This window comes from Poecilia mexicana, unplaced genomic scaffold (genome assembly GCF_051168715.1).
Source record: "Poecilia mexicana isolate PSO_F unplaced genomic scaffold, ASM5116871v1 scaffold_5, whole genome shotgun sequence".
In the NCBI taxonomy this organism is placed as follows: Eukaryota; Metazoa; Chordata; class Actinopteri; order Cyprinodontiformes; family Poeciliidae; genus Poecilia; species Poecilia mexicana.
In genome coordinates, this window is record NW_028263374.1 from 12,608,004 (window position 1) to 12,624,451 (window position 16,448).

Sequence of the window (16,448 nt, forward strand, 5' to 3'; positions counted from 1 at the left end):
TTGTTTTATTATGATTTTAAACAAATATTTAACTATGATTGATGAGCCTATAGTTTCCTCTGCAAGTTTAGTTAATATTCTGGAAAAGCACTCCAGTATTTAGACTCTAATAGCCAATCACCTTCAGCTTTTACGCCAACATGCATTAATGTTCATCATGATGCATGGTGTTTAACTCTTTAGCCAACCTGTGTGCAGCCAGCATTACTTTCTCTTACACAGTAAATTTACTCAAGTTCTGCACACTTGAGTAAAGACGGCCAAAAATCTTGACTTTAAGCTTGATTTCTTAAAATTCAAGTCGAAATGCCTTTCTTTATATCTGATGGATAAATGAGACGGATGATGGAGGTGTGGGCATAAAACACCTCGTTTGTTCTGAGCTTCTTTTTGGTTATTTTGTGCACGAGCTCATTGAATCAAGATCTCTCAAGGTTGTTTGCCTCAAAGCACTCCCACATTCAAAAGGAACAAAGAAAATGTGCAAAGAAAAGTGAATCATCAACACTGAGGTCAGAACTGATGGGTTTATAACCAATTAAAAAGTGTGTCCTTGAAGAATGTTGGATCGCTGAACAATACCGAGCTGCTGAGGCTACAAAGTTTTAATTTTTCAGTGGTTTGAATCCATTTACGCAGGGGGGAGAAAATTGGATGTGCGTAGGCTTTCAGAGCTTGTTGCTGCAGCTTTGGGACATGTAGCTAAGGCAGAAATTGAAAAATTCAAGCCACTTGTTCTTAACCTTCATGTCCTTTCTGTGTTTTGAATTGTCCATGTGAAGCAGGAGCATCAGTATGTGTGCCAGTAGCTCTGGGATGCGAGAGGGCCTAAATAAAGACAAAAGAATGAATGCTTCATCACAGAGATTCAGTTTCAAAGGGACAACTAGAAATTTGAGTCACTTCTAGTGCATCTTAACATCATGTGGTCAAGTAATAAATGTAGTAACTAATTGTGTATAAATCTAAGCTAAGACAAAAAAACAATGTTTAGCAGTTGGGTTTGTGCATTAAAAGCCACTGGATGCAGATATTTCCTCCAACAAAAAAAATACATTTTTCACACTCTGGCATGATACAAGTATCAGTGTGTTTTATTACGGTTTTTATATGAAGATCCAGCATAAAGTGGAAGAATAATAACTCATGAATTTTACTTTTTTCTTCCTTTTTTTTTTTTTTTATAAAGTTCTCTGATGTCCCTATTTAAAATCAAGAACAATGGCTTCCCTGTATTTGGTTAGACCACAACCATTGATCAGTAGTAAAACATCTGTTGATAGGACTTAATATTTGTTTTATACAGCTTTATAGGAGAGTGATAAGAAAAATACCTCTGTTGAAATAAAGCCAGAAGACATAATAGCTAAGATTTATGACCAAAACTGATTATTTTTCTTAATTCAAAATACTATGTACACCTGAAAGACAAACACTGAAAACATTCTCTGGTTTTCATCATATTTGGACTGAGATTGGGTGATTTTATTAGTTATTTTTGTTTGTTTGTAAAACAACGTATCACAGACAGATTGCCGGATGTCCTTGCAGCAAAAGGTTGTGACGCAGAAAAGCTGAATACAAACACACAAACTACACTTTTCAGCTTTCATTTCTACACTTTATTTTTCTCTTTAAAATCATGTGTTGCTTTGTGTTTTATTACATAAAATCCCAATAAAAGAAGCTCGAGTTTCTGGTTGTGAGTTGGTGCTACAAACGTGGCAGCGCGCTGCCTGAACGCCGAGCCAGGCTTTCATTATATTACTGAAAAGTGCAATAATGAAACGCCTGGCAAAATGTAGCCAACTGGCGAGGTGAAATGAATTAAGGACAGAAATAACACAGCCTGTTTTTCTCGCCTCATTTGCAATTTTAATTAGCTTTTAACAGGAAAAGCTGAAACATTTTAATTAGTTGTATCGAAGAGGTCAGTCAGAACATTTTATCACGCTCATAATGGAGTCTTTTCATATCACAACCAATGCCAATATTCCCACAAAGTGGAGCTGAAAATGGAGAAACAAATGAATTTGTCACATCACTGAATTCACCTCAGTTTACGTTATTGTCAATGCTAATAAGAAGAGGAACACCTGCTCTATTAAAAACCCCTTTAATGGTAAGATGTAAAAAAAAAAAAAAAAACACGAAGACTGTATGTGTCAGTTATCGGCCGAACTGTGACACATTTATTAACATTTTTATTCACTGAAAGTTTTCTAAAATAAAGTCTAAGGATGCAGATTTTTGCTCCCAAAGAGATTTACTTTGAGTTTCTTTTATTAAAACTCTTTCATATTTTCCTAAGATTCAAGATGTTAAAAATCTATAAACAAAATAGAGTCAGGAGCCTTTTCAGTGTAAAGCTGCAGGTGATAAGAGGGGATTAAAATGCAAGACACAGCTGGGATAAATACGATAAAACCCAAGTTAACCATTTTTGTTGTCACTTACGTCTTGCCATACAATTTCATTCTGTATTTTCAAATGAAGAAAAAAACAAAAACATTTTCTTTTCATCATTGGCTGACTTTTAGGCAAATAGGGTTTTAAAAAGGCTATAAAATCTAGAGAACATTTTGTGTAAAATGAAAAATATCAGGAAATGTCAAACTTCATAGTGGAGTAAAGTATGTATTTCTGTTTTTGTTTCAGACCCCGACGACCAACTGAGAATGCAAACATCACCGTTAAATCGTTGGTATAATGATGAAGGATCAAAATTAGCACATGACATACTGTATTGCTACATCCATAATCTAAACCTGCTTGTTCAGATTTCATGTGACTGACCAACTCAAAGTAGTTCATAAATGAAAAAGAAAGACGGCTTAAAACCAAACATTGAGCCATGTTTAATCAGAAACCTCTGAATAAATCCAATGGCTTCAGAAATAAACAGAGTCTCATTGTAAGTCATATAATCTCAGAATAAATCCATTTCATTCAACAAAGGCCTCAGAGGTTTGTGGAACATTATCAACCAACGCAGGGTCAGGTTTTAGATCCATATCTCAACTTCCGAACATCCCGCAGAACTCACAAAGGTTTAACCTGTAAACGCTGGACATTTAAAGAAAACTTCAAAAAAGGCACAAAATTTTTCTTTTTTTTAATCCAGCATCTCTCTCAGCTTGCAATGAGTGCAAACCAGAAATATCTCTGACATTTAACACAGAAAAGTAAGTCACAGGACTTTGTTAGGAGAGGTCACATGACCAACAGGTTTTACTCCCTGGCTGCAACCAGAGAAAATAATTTTCCTACCTCCCTGTGAGGGAGAGTGAAACGAATAGCAGTCTGCTGGTCACGTCGACCTGTTTAAAACGACCCGTCTTCTCTGTCCAAAACGCAGACATCTTGGTCTTCAAAGTCGTGTCGTTTCTGCTTTAGGTAAGTGCAAACTGCTGGATTCAGGAGTTTCCTCTCCAGCAGGTTGGATTTGCATTGCCTTTTAATAAAAGTCCATTTAGGATAGCCAAATTGTTAATTGCCTCCGGCTGCCTTTGCCTGAAAGATTAAACCTCGTTGAAGAAGCTCAGCGTAAAATAAGCCTTCAGAGAGACTGTGCAGTCCATCATCCGAAAATAGGAAGAGTTTGGCACGTCTGAGGCCAGAACTATGCTCCAGATTGATATGAGCACATTTTTAAATAAGTTTAATAAACATAAATACTTCTGCATACATATATATTTTTAATCTTTAAATATTTAGTGTTTCTTGTGGGTGTTGTGCAGCTAAGCTTGGCATCAAAAGACGATCAATCCTTGAACTAGGCAAAGATCTTGGCGATGAACTCCTTGAAGCGTTTGGCGTACTGCTCGGGATGAACCGTTGTGATTTCAGCTCCCGCCTGCAAAGCACAAAGAGAAGCACGGCTGACTGAAAAACAAGGAGGCAGAGGATGAAAGCCACCCTTTACGCCGGAGACGTGTTGCGTCCCCACGCTAAGCAGTCGCTTTTAAGAGCAACGCTCTCTCACCCCGTGCTTGACAGCCCTGGCAGCGTGAGCGGCTTTCTTCTTGGCATCATACTGCGTCAGCACATCAATCAGACCCATGAAGTACACCTCCCTCCTGGGAGCACCTACGAGGGAACGGTTCACGGCGTCTGTTGAGTGACATTGATGCCAAAGTGCAGGGCGAGCGCTCGCCATTTGCAGCTCTGCGTGAGGTGACGCTCAGGTGCCACTCACCCACGGCGCTCTGAACGGCGTACACGTCCACGTAAGGGTCGAACTCCCCGGGACCCATGGGCTTGAGCGAGCTCATGTAGCCGGCGATTCCTTCAGGGGAAGTGGAGCATGGAGGAGCAGTCGGGTCGTTTTCGTCCTCCTCTTCCTCCTCACAGGACGACTCCACGTCGTCGTCCTCCTCTCTCTCAGCTCGCTCGGCGTCATGGATGCCCAGCAGCAGGCTGTAGTCCATGATCCTCATGCGCACGAGAAACTGAAACGGGGGGGAAACTTCAGCGACAGAAACCTTTAAAAAGACAGCAAATCCCAGACACGAGGAGCATTACTTCCTCACCTCGATGTCTCTGCCGAGCTTGTTCATCACCTTCTCTTTCTCCTCATCGCTCACGTATATCTTCTGCATGCTATTCAGGAAGTCTGCATCCTTGTATGTGGGCAGCTCTTTGACCTGAACAAACAGTGTCGTGCTCCACGTTTTGTTTGGCAAAGGTGACACAAGGTTTTGTGCATTTGGTGTTCTTATTTAGGCCTGCTTTGTCTGCTTGTCCTTTACTCCAGTAAAGGATGACAACAGCAGTGTACCAGTAGCTATGGCTAAAGTGGCACATTAAAAAAACAAACAGATTTTTCATATTTTCAACTGGCCATGGATAATCCTTCATCTGTCACTGACCAATTCTTGTTTTGAATGCATAAATCAAACAGTTCTGACTGCATTTCTTCAGTAAACGTACTGCAACCAACACATCAGCATATGTTGCAATAGCCCAAACTGACACTTAAAATAATAAAAAAGAAACAATACAACCTTAAATTGAATTTAGCATCTTTAACAATTCTGTAAGTTTAACGTAGCATTTATTTGGTAATTTATTCCTAATAGATCTATCAGGTTTCTTGCCATGATTTCCTTTTTCCCTGTGGCATGAAGGAAACAACGGGACACTTCGGTCTGTTTCTCTTTGTCACTCTTCAAAATGGGAACAACAAGAGAACATGGAATTAAATATGGAATTAAAGAAAGGCAGATGTGTGTTCATAAGTCATAAGTCGAAAAATAGCTACTGTAGCCAGAGCGATAAACAAACGATGTCACACAAACCCAAATAGGGGGTCTCCATAGCAACCAAGAGGCGATGTTTACATGCTTGCCACATTCAGAAACATAAGAAGCTCAATTTCCTGTCGTGAATAAACTGAACCAAGTCAGATGTCAATAAGTTTCACCAGTAATTTAGTAGAGAACAATTATATTGTAATGTCTTTTTATCACTATCACATCTGCTCAAATTAAAAGCTGGATTGCCATAAAGTTATTATTACAGTGAGAGAAAAGTTTGTTTTAAGGGTTTTTTTTTTACTCATTATTACTAACATATACACTACACATAGAAAGACTGCACAGCTTTAGTCTGATCTCACCTTTTCTTTAAAACTTGCTTCTCGAGTCAGCACGGAGCCCTGAACACGGAAAAATGGAAAAAATAAATTAGCTGGAGTGTCTGTGGCTCATTTGAACTCAAATTGATATAAATTTGCACAGGCAGCTGATGCAGGTGATCACCTTTGAAAGCTTTTCACGGTGAAAACGTTCACTGTGATTTTTTTTTTTATAAAAAGGTGGTTATTTATGGTAGTAAAGCTGTATTTAAAAAACTGTTTATGTTCACAGTTTTATGCTGTTTGGTTTTAAACTGAAAAGTTATCACAGTATTGCATTTATTGAATACAAAATGGTCAAAATGATTATGGTGCTTTCTTATTGGCTAGTCTTTACATTACTGGAACAGAAATAAACTTTCCCTTGATTATAGTGCAGGTTTGCAGAGTGTGTTGTCGATTTATGCTGTCCTGGCCGACCTCTGAATCCTCCCTCACCTTCAGGTCGTACTTCCTGTGTACCGGCAGCCTGTGGCTGAACATGTTCCTCATCACTAACAGGTAGGTGTCCTCGCTCTCCACCGTCACTCTGTACATGGCGAGGAACTGAGGGAGCAGCGTGCTGCCGTGGGAGGTGACAATATGCTGCAGGAGGACGGAGAGCAAAGGACACACATCACAGATACAGGAGGGAAGCTTTCGTCTCTGTCTCCATGTGCCTCTTTCCGTAACTTATGTGTTAAATTAATGCTGATGCTTTCAAAAAAAAAAAAACAAAAAAAAAACTGTTTGTTTGGGAAGGAAAACAATCACTCGTCTCTTAGCTTTGATGTTAAGTCTTTGCCAAGGAAATGAGGGATATTGAAGGGTGAGATTCTCTTCTTCAAACAGAAACAGCTCAAAGTTAAAGACAACTACTATCTTAAATATGATTTAAAATGTAAAATTAACTACATATTAGGAACGTCAGTGTCATGCAAAGGTCTTCGTACATTTCCACATTTTATCATTTTATAATTTGTAATTGTTCTGTGGGGGATTTACTAGCAAAAAAGTAGATGTTTAATAAATATAAAGAGGTTAGAGTTTCAAACTTTTGCCTCATAAAAATCTGAGAAGTGTGGCATGCTTTTGTATTTATTCTGTTTTAATTAGCTTGGACTGTAATTTTAGAGTCATTGTCCTGCTGGAAGGGAAACCTCAAGTTTTCTTCCAGGTTTCTTATCCAGTTGGATTAGCTTCTCTTTCCCTGCTGAAGAAAGCATCCCCACATCATGATGCTGCCGCCACCACCACCACCATGTTTCACCACAGGGACGTTGAGTTCAAAGTGATGGAAATTGCTGCTTTTGTCCACTTGGCGTTTTGCACGTATACCAGAGCGTCAAATCTGAGTTTTCTTTCTCGTGTTTCCAGAAAACCATCCAGTACAGCTGGATTTATACTGAGAGACTTGTGCATTTTACACAAGATAATAATTTACTTATTAAATTACTTTTAAAGGCAATTGATTCTACTTGATTTCATTTGCAGCAGAGGCAGCCTGTCGCATAAAATTTTGCGATTTAACGAGACCAAAACATAAGAAAGTTCTAGGTTATCTTCCAGAACAAATGATGAAAAAGGTAAACAACTCATGCTTTTGCCAGTACCTGATGATACTCTGACAGGATGCTGTGCATTTCCTCGACCTCCTCACTGGAAATCTCTTTTACCACCAAAGTGCGGTCGTATGATGTGAGGCGCAGCCCCATGTACTTCCCCTCCTCGTCTCTGAGAGGAGAACTGCGGGTCAGAGAGACCTGAGGGAGAAAGAGGTCAGCCAGCATGACGAACATCGTCATCGACACATCATTTCTCCTGAATTAGATTGCAAATTCAAAAAGCAATCCAAACAGAAAAACAGAACATTTTGTACAGACATCCTGTGTCACTGTTTCACACAGAGACGCCATTTTGTTTTTCTTGAGTAAACTTAACTGGCAGATTTTGCTCTGCTAGTACAAAATGTTGCCCATTGTCATGTGCTAATCTAATGCTCCCTGTGTGCTCTGAAGGATAACTCGGTGAGCCACCTGGCACATGCAAATAAGGCACAGAGCCATGCAAATGGAGGACGTCCACAAAAAGCTGCCACAAAAGGAGGACGCTGAAAGACGTGTGAGGATCTGTTTCAGCATTGTTCAAATTACACGGTCTGTTCTTCATCCACGTATTTGTGCCCTGAATAAAGTTGTGTTCATACCTGGTAATCTTGGTCCTCGATGCCAAAGCGCTCTCGCAGGTTCCTGAACACCTGTGGGCAGTACTCTTTGAATTTAAACTGGCCCGGAAGATTCTCCCTGGGAATAAAAGCAGTTTGATCAAGCAGGACGGTGAGCCACTGTTCACCACAGTCTGTCAGAGTTTATCGATGGTGTCCACTTTCATTATTTTCAAGTTCTCGCTGTTTTCCTGTTTCCACACCAGGTCACATAAAAAAACACACACACGCACACAGATTCACATCAGTAAATAAAGTTAAAGTAACAACCTTTCAGTCTGAGAAAACATTTGTTGTTCCTCACCCCACCTCTGTTATTGAAGTCTCTAAAAGAACTGCATTCCTGGATGGATTATGGGATTACCAAACAGTTACTCGGTTTTGCTCAGTCGGTTTCCAAGCTGAACTTTAACAAAAGCAGATTGTGTTTTACTGTAAAAATCCACCATCTGAAAATGGAAAGAGTACAGCACACCCATCAAGATGAGGCTGTCCGCCTAAACTCACAGGCCAGACGAAGGGAGCGTTATGCTCCTCCGACAGCTCTGGAGGAGCTGCAGAGATCCATAACTCAGGTCAGGAAAAACCGTTCCGCAAATCTGACCTTGACGGCAGAAAAGAAAATATTTCCAAGATGTTGCTCTGGTCAAATGAAACCAAATTTAACCTTTTGGCTCACAGGCAAGATAAAAACAAATAACGCTGCACATTACACTGAACACAACATGGTGGTGATCATGCTGTGGGGTGCTTTGTTACGGTTTATAGCTGAGTATGATTAACAAAGACAGAAAGTCATAGAGGGAATGATGAAGGAGAAGCAACTAGAAGTAACGAGCAAAGAAAATATAAAGAACAAGAGGAACTGAAAAGGATCTGACAAAGGACTGAAGGGGAACTTGGAATACAGAGGAGGTGATCACTGAACCAAGGATCAGGATATAACGTCACTACGGCAGTGGCACAGGAGGCAAGAGAAAATAAAATGGAAGTCAAAATGGCATTGTAAGAATTAAAGAAATATAAGCAGTAACAAAACAAAATGCAAAAATTAACTAGGACATTAGAACCAGAGCAAAAAAACTCAATCAAATCCTAAGTCCTTCTGAGCGTGTGCATGTTCATCCAGGACACAGAGTTGGAGTTGCTCAACAACAACTCAACAAAAACAACTCGACAACTTTAAAGTTTGCCGTAAGTCATGACAGAGGCGTGGAGGACGCTGCTCTGAGATTTAAAAATCTCATTTCGGACAACATGCAAGTGTGCAAGTGTACTGGAAAGCTAACACAGTGGCATGGTGGTGGAAGCATCATTCTGAGGGGACGCGCTTCTTGTTTCTTTTCTAAAGTCGCATAAGAACTGCTGGATGTCACTACAGTAAAAAATCCCAAGTCCTTTTATTTTTTGTGAACTCACTCATTCTACCTCTGTTATTGACGTCTGGATTCCTGAATGGATTAAGGGATTATTGAAAGGCCACTCGGTTTTTACACAATAAGTTTGAAAAGCAATCTTTTAATGGTTACAGCTTTACAGCACAACTTTACAATGTTCTAACAAATCCCTCATTTAATAGTTTTGCCTCACATTTTAAGGCTAAACCGTCCCTTTCTTTTTAACTCAGCTCCACAAACAAACCATAGCATGTTTGTTTCACTATTATTGCTACCCTCTAATTGTTAAAAGCTCTCACTGCAGTAGTATGAAACGTATACTTTTAATACTAGTTGGAAAGTCTTGTGTCTCTCTTAATGACAAACACAAAAACATAAATGGATGTAAAAAATCTGTGCAGCCGTAGAGGAAGCAGGGCGAGAGTTCCCACAAAGAGAGCAGAGCACATTACTTGTTGAAGCAGTGGTTCATCACTTTGATCTTCGTGCTGGCTTTGAAGTCGTCCGGGAGCAGCATGACAGGTACAGGCACCTGGCCCAGGTCATTAATCTGCGCATGATCAATGGGCGAAATGTTAATGAGCGCCACATAAACCGATCGCCGTTCAACGCAAAGCTCGCTCGCTAGAATACCGAGTGATTGACTCCCCACACCAGGACGCTCAGCACCGGGTCGCTGGCTCGGAAGACTTTCACCTTCTGCTGCACGAAGTTCTTCTTCTTCGTCTTCCTTTTGGGCTTCAGAGGGCCCGGGGGGACGGAGGAGGCGGCGGCAGTGGGGGAAGACATCGCGCTGTCTCAGGTTATCTGTGCCTCGGTCTGAGTGAGGAGGCTTTGCTGTTGCTCCTGTCGAGTCCTGTGTGTATGTAAAGCAGGCTGGAGTTGAAGTCCGCCTGTGGAGACTCAGCAGCAGCAGCAGCAGCAGCAGCTGAGGCTTTAGCTCAGTGGTTCTGTGCGGTCCAGTAACAGAGAGTGAAACAAGAGCGCAGCTCAGGGACAGTATATACTGCAATCAATGTAATTAAACATTAACTAGATTTATGTGGGTGTTGTATTTATCTCATGAATGTGCGCTTTGTAGTATTAGTATGGGAGTAACCTTAACAGACGACCGCAGTGAGGTAATTTAACCTGTTTATTTTACAGAGACATGGGCCTGAGCAGAGGCGCAGTGAGGAACAGGAAGCACCGGGGCCCACCCAGCCCCCAGTACTAGCACTCTACCGCCATTTGGAAGTCATTTAAAAATAAAGCACCTGAGGTTACCCTTTAAGAAATATTAAATGTAGATGTGCATTTAAGTTTTAAATTAATACATTTAAATTTGCTAAATGACTAATTATTGACTTTTTTAGTGACCAAAAAAAAGTTTGATAGCAAACATCTCAAGAGTGGTTTCAGTTTTTATGAAACTGAAATTGAATATATTTATTTTTTAAATATATAAAATATTTATATAACTATATTTGGGTGACGGTGAGAGAGCCAATATTCAACGACTACTGCTACTAATACTACAGCTACTACAAATATTAAATAATAATAACAACAGAGTTTGTGCTGCAGAACTGAGTAATGTGGCTCCATACTATAACCTCTGGTTGTGTTGACACTTTTTACATATTTTTAGCATTTTTCAACAGAGCCATGATAATGTTTAACTGGAATTACTGGGATTAACTGACTTCATCTTTGTCACCATCTTAACCTATATAATCTTTCTGCTATGAAGCTGACATTGAAGAACTTCTCTGAGGTTTTTTTTTTTCTCTTGTACTTCCTCTTATAATGTGTTACTCTTCTCAGCTTATCACTTGCTCTTTTTTTAATCTGGTTTATGCAAATGATGAGCCAGATTAGGATGATATTATGCTCAGTCTAGATATTACTTATATGAATTGATACATGGTTTTGAATACATCAAATATGCGTCAGAGGAATTCTTTTGAATTGTGGTTCAAAACTCTATCATTAGATATTGATGTTTTAATATTTTTATTATCTTCTGAAAGGTATTCAGCGCTTTCTTTCACTTAATCTCCTTCTCATCAGTACATGTTTATTTAAATCATCTCATAGCCTCAGTTGTTATCAGTAAGTGTTCTGGCTCTTCTTAGAAAGGACAGATAACACTTCCCCATATGTTAAAGTCCAATACAAGACGCTGTCTCAAAAGATATGACTATCATTTGTAAAGAAATAAAATCGTCAATTTTATTGCAGCCAATTGTAAAGCTGCAAGAATTGCTTCAGGAAACACAAGAAGCCTAAAGCTACTTAATGCATTTTCAGGCAGCTGGTTGACTTCTTGATCATGAGTCCATTTGTTTATACAGAAAAGAAAGAACTTTTTTTTTTTTTTTTTTTTTTTTTTACAATATTTTACTTCGCAATACTTTACACAAAAAGCAGTTTGTCAAGGACATTATTGTAATACTGCCTAAAATCATCAGTCATCATCACCAATATTAAACGTCACCGATGTTATAAATAAAAAAACATTCAGATTCCTAAGTTCCCTCAAAGGAGTCCTAGTGTTCACTTTTATATGTAACACTAACATAATGAACAATTTAACATAAATAGACGTATATACAGTAACATAAATACGGCGACATGTTTTATATGCAGCAGGTACTTGCAAAACAGAGTGGTTTCGAAGGAAAGCATACTGAAAATATGTAAATATCACAGAACCTGAACACAATCGTAAAAGAGTTTGTAATTTCCCATTGCTAGCTTGTGAATGTTATGTAACTGATTTCTAGAAGTTTGCTTAAAAAAGCGTTAAAGTCACTCGGTTCATAATTGACATGCTTTCATTCTGTATATAATTTTAGCTGGATTATTTTTAGCTGCAGTCCGATTTCCATTGAATGTGACAGAATCAAATCAGCACAATCCGAGTGTATTCAGCAGAGGGCGTCAGGAGACAAAGTTTGATCACTACGCAGCTCCTCGGGGAGGAAGATCTGCTTTCATCTGGTAGAATTGCAACATATGAAACGGCGAGTTCAGGTTTTAGTCCGATGTTCCTTCATCTGTGTTGCCTTTCCTGCTCCTCAGCAATTCACGTTGCCCTGTCGTTTAGTCTTCGGCGGGACAGAGAGGCCGTTCTCGTCCACACACCAGCACTTCCCACGCTGCTTCCCCAGAGACGACCAGCACTGCACGCAAAAAGCAAATGAGCAGAAATCGGAGCTTAATCAAAAACGCCTTGTTTCTGTGGGACTTCGTTCAATCTTTAAAGCCTGATATTATTTCAAAATAATATATCTGGGAAATGGAGTTGAACCACAATGTCACTAATGTCAGAGGAATCACGTTTCACACTAGAAGATTTAAAGGCTTTAAAAAGAAGTGTATATATTGCAGCACCACAAGGTTTTAGCTGCAGAGGCTATAAGCTGGAGTTCAGTCTGGGCTTCAGGTCGTGACCCTGAAACCTTTGCTGTATATCTTCCCTTCTTCTCTACCAATTTTCTGCCTGATGACTGACAATAAAGAACACAAAATCTTATGAAAAGGAATATGTGTATGACTGCATACAAATCACTGACTTAAGATTTTTTATGCAAAGATAAGTCCATCTAAAATAAAAATGTAGAATTGGTTTGAGGCAGGTTGTACAGGAAGTGACTGTTTTTGAGCTACATAATAAGAAAGTGGGAGGAGGGCAAGTCGTTCATTTTTTTTTCTTGCTCCACTTGTGACTCATAGACACAAAATTGCTCTTTCATCATAAATATATATATAAAACAAATTTAATTAATGGCATTATTGAGTCCGGTTCTTGCCATGGTAGGTGGTATGTGACATTCAGCGCTGGAATTGTAAGCAACATTAATTTTAATCAACTCTATTTCTTTAGTAAAGTTTTTTTTTTTATTTTCACATAGTTCCCTTGCACATCCAGAAAAATGCAGATCTAAACGTGGCAACATTATGATTTAATCAAGATGCAGTGATAGCGTATTTAAAATGGGGCAAAGATTATTTTTATTTTGTTTAGCAGTCATGAAAACGACTGAAAGAAAAAAAAAGATAAAAATGGAACTTCACCTCAAAATATACAACATGGCTAAATGTTTAGCTATTAGCATTAATTTAGCCAAAACTATACAAAAAAAAAAAAAATCTCCAGGGACATCGGAGGGGTAGGAAAACACACAACTTCAGTTTTACTTTCTATTGCCATTAATCCACATTTTTCTGACTTTTCTCTTAACCGTCACAAAACATCCACCTGGCCAGATATTTTCTTTTCAGGTGAGTCAACCAAGTACAATAAGGCCTGTGTGGTCTGTCTAACACAAACTAAATATCATTAGTTTAAATACGTGGAATGAAACTTGAATTTTCTTACATGATTTTTCTTTATTTAGAGTCCTACCTGCTTCCTTTTGTAGAAACCACTTTTATCACAGTTGGGTATGTAGATATCATGACGGGACTTAAATAAATGGGCGTCAAGATCTTGGATGACTTTCATTAGAAGTTTGCGGCAGGGAGCCTGCAGGAAGAGACGGACATATGCACTGTTAACAGTGTATGACACACAGTCTGCAGTTTGCTGAAACAGAGAGAGATCATTTTTACCTCATTGGGCTCCTCAGTTGGCGCCGATTCTAAGATCAGACAAATGGAAATACGACAGACATTATTTACTTTGCTAAAGTTGCAAAAGGACATTTTTCAAGTAGCTGTTGTGCATCCTTTTGTTCCACGTTTAACAAAAAGCAGTCAGATTGATAAAATCCACATCTGTGGGAAAGTAATGAAAAGTTACAATGAGATTATTTTCTGACCATTCAATACAGAAATTGTATTCCTGCCTAAAATGCTGTCCAATCACTTCCAAAGTAAACTGGTAATTTGCCAACACCACTAAACCAAAGTTTCTCATTCATCCACTCAGCCCTGCAGCAACTCTTTCTGAAACACCATCAGCTGATGGTGTGCACAGAGTTTCAGACTAATAAAACACATTTTACCTCACAAAGCACATAACTCCCAGCAAAAAAAATAAAAAATAAAAAAATTCCTAACATTTGAAATGACACTGAAGGAGAGCTGTATAGGGTCCAGGCACCAGATGAGTTAGAAACAGTCATTAACACAGCAGCTCTGTGTGCCTTACCTGCAGGGTAGACCTGCGTAGTCGGTGTGGTGCTGCTGACGTTGCTGCAGACTCCTCTGCCCTCCAACAGGGCACGCAGGGGTCTCGGCTCATCCTGTGGAGGCTCACAGCGCAGACCTGGGGCACAGCTCAGAGTGTAGACGCCGCACGGCTCCCCAGGAGCCAGAGAGGCCACGTTCAAATCCACAGGCTTTCCTGTGCAGGTTGGACATCCTCTGGACGGTGTGGTCAGGATGCTTGACAGAGCAACCTCCCGGACGAGCAGCGCCAAGATGTTTACGCACAGCAGCATCTTGATTTGAAGGCTTTCCATAAGTAATTTCATCCTAATAGAGGCTACCACTGCGTTTCTGTAAAGATGTTCTGTCCTCAGAGATGTTTAACTCCTCTGACTGCAGTCTCTCTGTCTGTAACAGCTGGGTATAATTTCCTCCTGCCAAGACAGTGATGATAAGGCAGACAGACACTACTGGCAGCACCTTTTAAGGAGCCTCCAGCAGCGAGTAAAGGTATATGGGAGGGTACGAGATGGAGAATGTTAGATTTTCCTCTCATTTTCACGCAGCTGAGCACACCCCCAGTTTGACACGACACACACACACACACACACACACACACACACACACACACACAAAGACTCACACACGTTCAACCAGTTTGTTGTCCGTCAGCATGGAGAACTGTAGTGTTTTCAACACTGGCATAAATCACAGGTAATCACAGTGTTTAACGCGCCATTGCTCTGACTTTTCCCCATCTGGAGAGTCATTTACTTATGGAGACAATGCCTGAATGTGATAGACCAGTCCAGTGAGCACAGAACCCAGTCTACCCAGTGACTGAATGAAAATTTTGCATGAGTAATACTTTAGATCACCAGATCTCATACTTTTAAAAAGTATAGTAGCAGATCAAACATGACTTCTGTGAAATTAAAATGAAGCAAGAAGAAAAAAACCTTTTAGGCACTGGCTTAATAATGTAGTTTAATTATTTAGATTTACATTTTAAGATTAAATTTGGAAAAATGTGCAGAAAGGTCCCCTTAAAGTCAGAATTTAAAGATCAAAATATAGAAGTATCCTCCTAACCCTAAACGCCACAAATCCAATATGGCTAAAATATTTGCAATAGTTACACAATTTTTAATTCTGGTGGTTTTTATTACATTAAATAATTTTCACAAAAATGCACAAAAAAACCCTTTTTCTGTGCATGTTTTTCCTCCTACTGTTTTAGTGTAAAAAATGCAGATACATGCATTGCTGTTAGATTGTATTGTCAGTTGGTTAATTGATGGTTCTTGATGATCATTACACCACTTTAGTACTGGAATATTTTGCAGTTCTGATGTTTCATTTGATCAGTGGATTCAAATCCAACAAGAAAATGGATGGTACAATATTTTTAAGTTTAAGCTAAAATAAGTAAGATTTAAGCTCTTGGTTGCCATTTAGCTAATTATTTCAATGAAAAATAAACTCATGCCACAGTTTCAATCCACAGATGACTTTTTTTTTTAAGTTTTAAAGAACTTTAGCGAAAATATACATACAAAACTGACAGAGATCATTTGAACTGAAGCCAACAATTGATAAATCTTACTGGTTTTCTGACTTGGAAATTATTATGTTACTTCAAGATCCAAATTCCTACTTAACATCTAGGAAGAAGGCAGAAGCTCAAACTAGTCCACCTTTTGACTTTATTGGGGGCTAAGCTCCACATTAAACTGTTATTTGTTTCATATTTTCCTTTTAAACAGTTTAATACTAAAATTTACTCTGATTAATAGCAACCCAGGTTCCATTTATATTGGAGAACAAATGGCTTTAGATCTTGTAGTTGCAATAAACACATTTGTCAACCAGATTGCAAGTTCATTTATAAAAGCATTTATCATATTATAGTTACTACAGACATTAATTTAATAAAAACAGCCATAGAAACAAGGTTAGAAATCCACAAGTTAAATTGCCTCATTTGATTTTTGACATATTACTTTCAAGAGAGTTGAACTATTTTATTCCGATACATTTCAGTGTACAGTTTGTGATGAATTTTCTTCAA

At 39.0% G+C, this 16,448-nt stretch overlaps 2 protein-coding genes across 2 annotated transcripts; both read right to left on the minus strand.

Annotated features, from left to right (window-relative positions):
- Nucleotides 1–1,599: 1,599 nt before the first annotated feature.
- Nucleotides 1,600–10,451, minus strand: LOC106923268 (phosphatidylinositol 5-phosphate 4-kinase type-2 gamma-like). The gene is made up of 10 exons (XM_014996212.2): nt 9,872–10,451; nt 9,691–9,788; nt 7,824–7,920; nt 7,231–7,380; nt 6,077–6,223; nt 5,621–5,659; nt 4,533–4,646; nt 4,199–4,451; nt 3,986–4,089; nt 1,600–3,856 (listed from the first exon to the last, which is right to left on the minus strand). The coding sequence occupies exons 1-10, from the start codon at nt 10,025–10,027 to the stop codon at nt 3,776–3,778; spliced, it is 1,239 nt and encodes a 412-aa protein (XP_014851698.1). The 5' UTR covers nt 10,028–10,451; the 3' UTR covers nt 1,600–3,775.
- Nucleotides 10,452–10,809: 358 nt separating this feature from the next.
- Nucleotides 10,810–14,897, minus strand: LOC106923273 (insulin-like growth factor-binding protein 6). The gene is made up of 4 exons (XM_014996219.2): nt 14,379–14,897; nt 13,838–13,866; nt 13,632–13,751; nt 10,810–12,405 (listed from the first exon to the last, which is right to left on the minus strand). The coding sequence occupies exons 1-4, from the start codon at nt 14,701–14,703 to the stop codon at nt 12,301–12,303; spliced, it is 579 nt and encodes a 192-aa protein (XP_014851705.1). The 5' UTR covers nt 14,704–14,897; the 3' UTR covers nt 10,810–12,300.
- Between the last annotated feature and the right edge of the window lie 1,551 nt (nt 14,898–16,448).

Excerpts from the sequence above, each read along its gene's own strand:
- LOC106923268 (XM_014996212.2), bottom strand. The coding sequence starts at position 10,027 with ATGTCTTCCCCCACTGCCGCCGCCTCCTCCGTCCCCCCGGGCCCTCTG. Across the intron at positions 7,381-7,823 it reads TCGAGGACCAAGATTACCAG|GTCTCTCTGACCCGCAGTTC; the intron begins GTATGAACACAA and ends TTTCTCCCTCAG. Across the intron at positions 4,452-4,532 it reads AGCTCGGCAGAGACATCGAG|TTTCTCGTGCGCATGAGGAT; the intron begins GTGAGGAAGTAA and ends CCCCCGTTTCAG.
- LOC106923273 (XM_014996219.2), bottom strand. The coding sequence starts at position 14,703 with ATGAAATTACTTATGGAAAGCCTTCAAATCAAGATGCTGCTGTGCGTA. Across the intron at positions 13,867-14,378 it reads TACGCAGGTCTACCCTGCAG|AATCGGCGCCAACTGAGGAG; the intron begins GTAAGGCACACA and ends GTCTGATCTTAG. Across the intron at positions 12,406-13,631 it reads GTTTCTACAAAAGGAAGCAG|TGCTGGTCGTCTCTGGGGAA; the intron begins GTAGGACTCTAA and ends TTTTGCGTGCAG.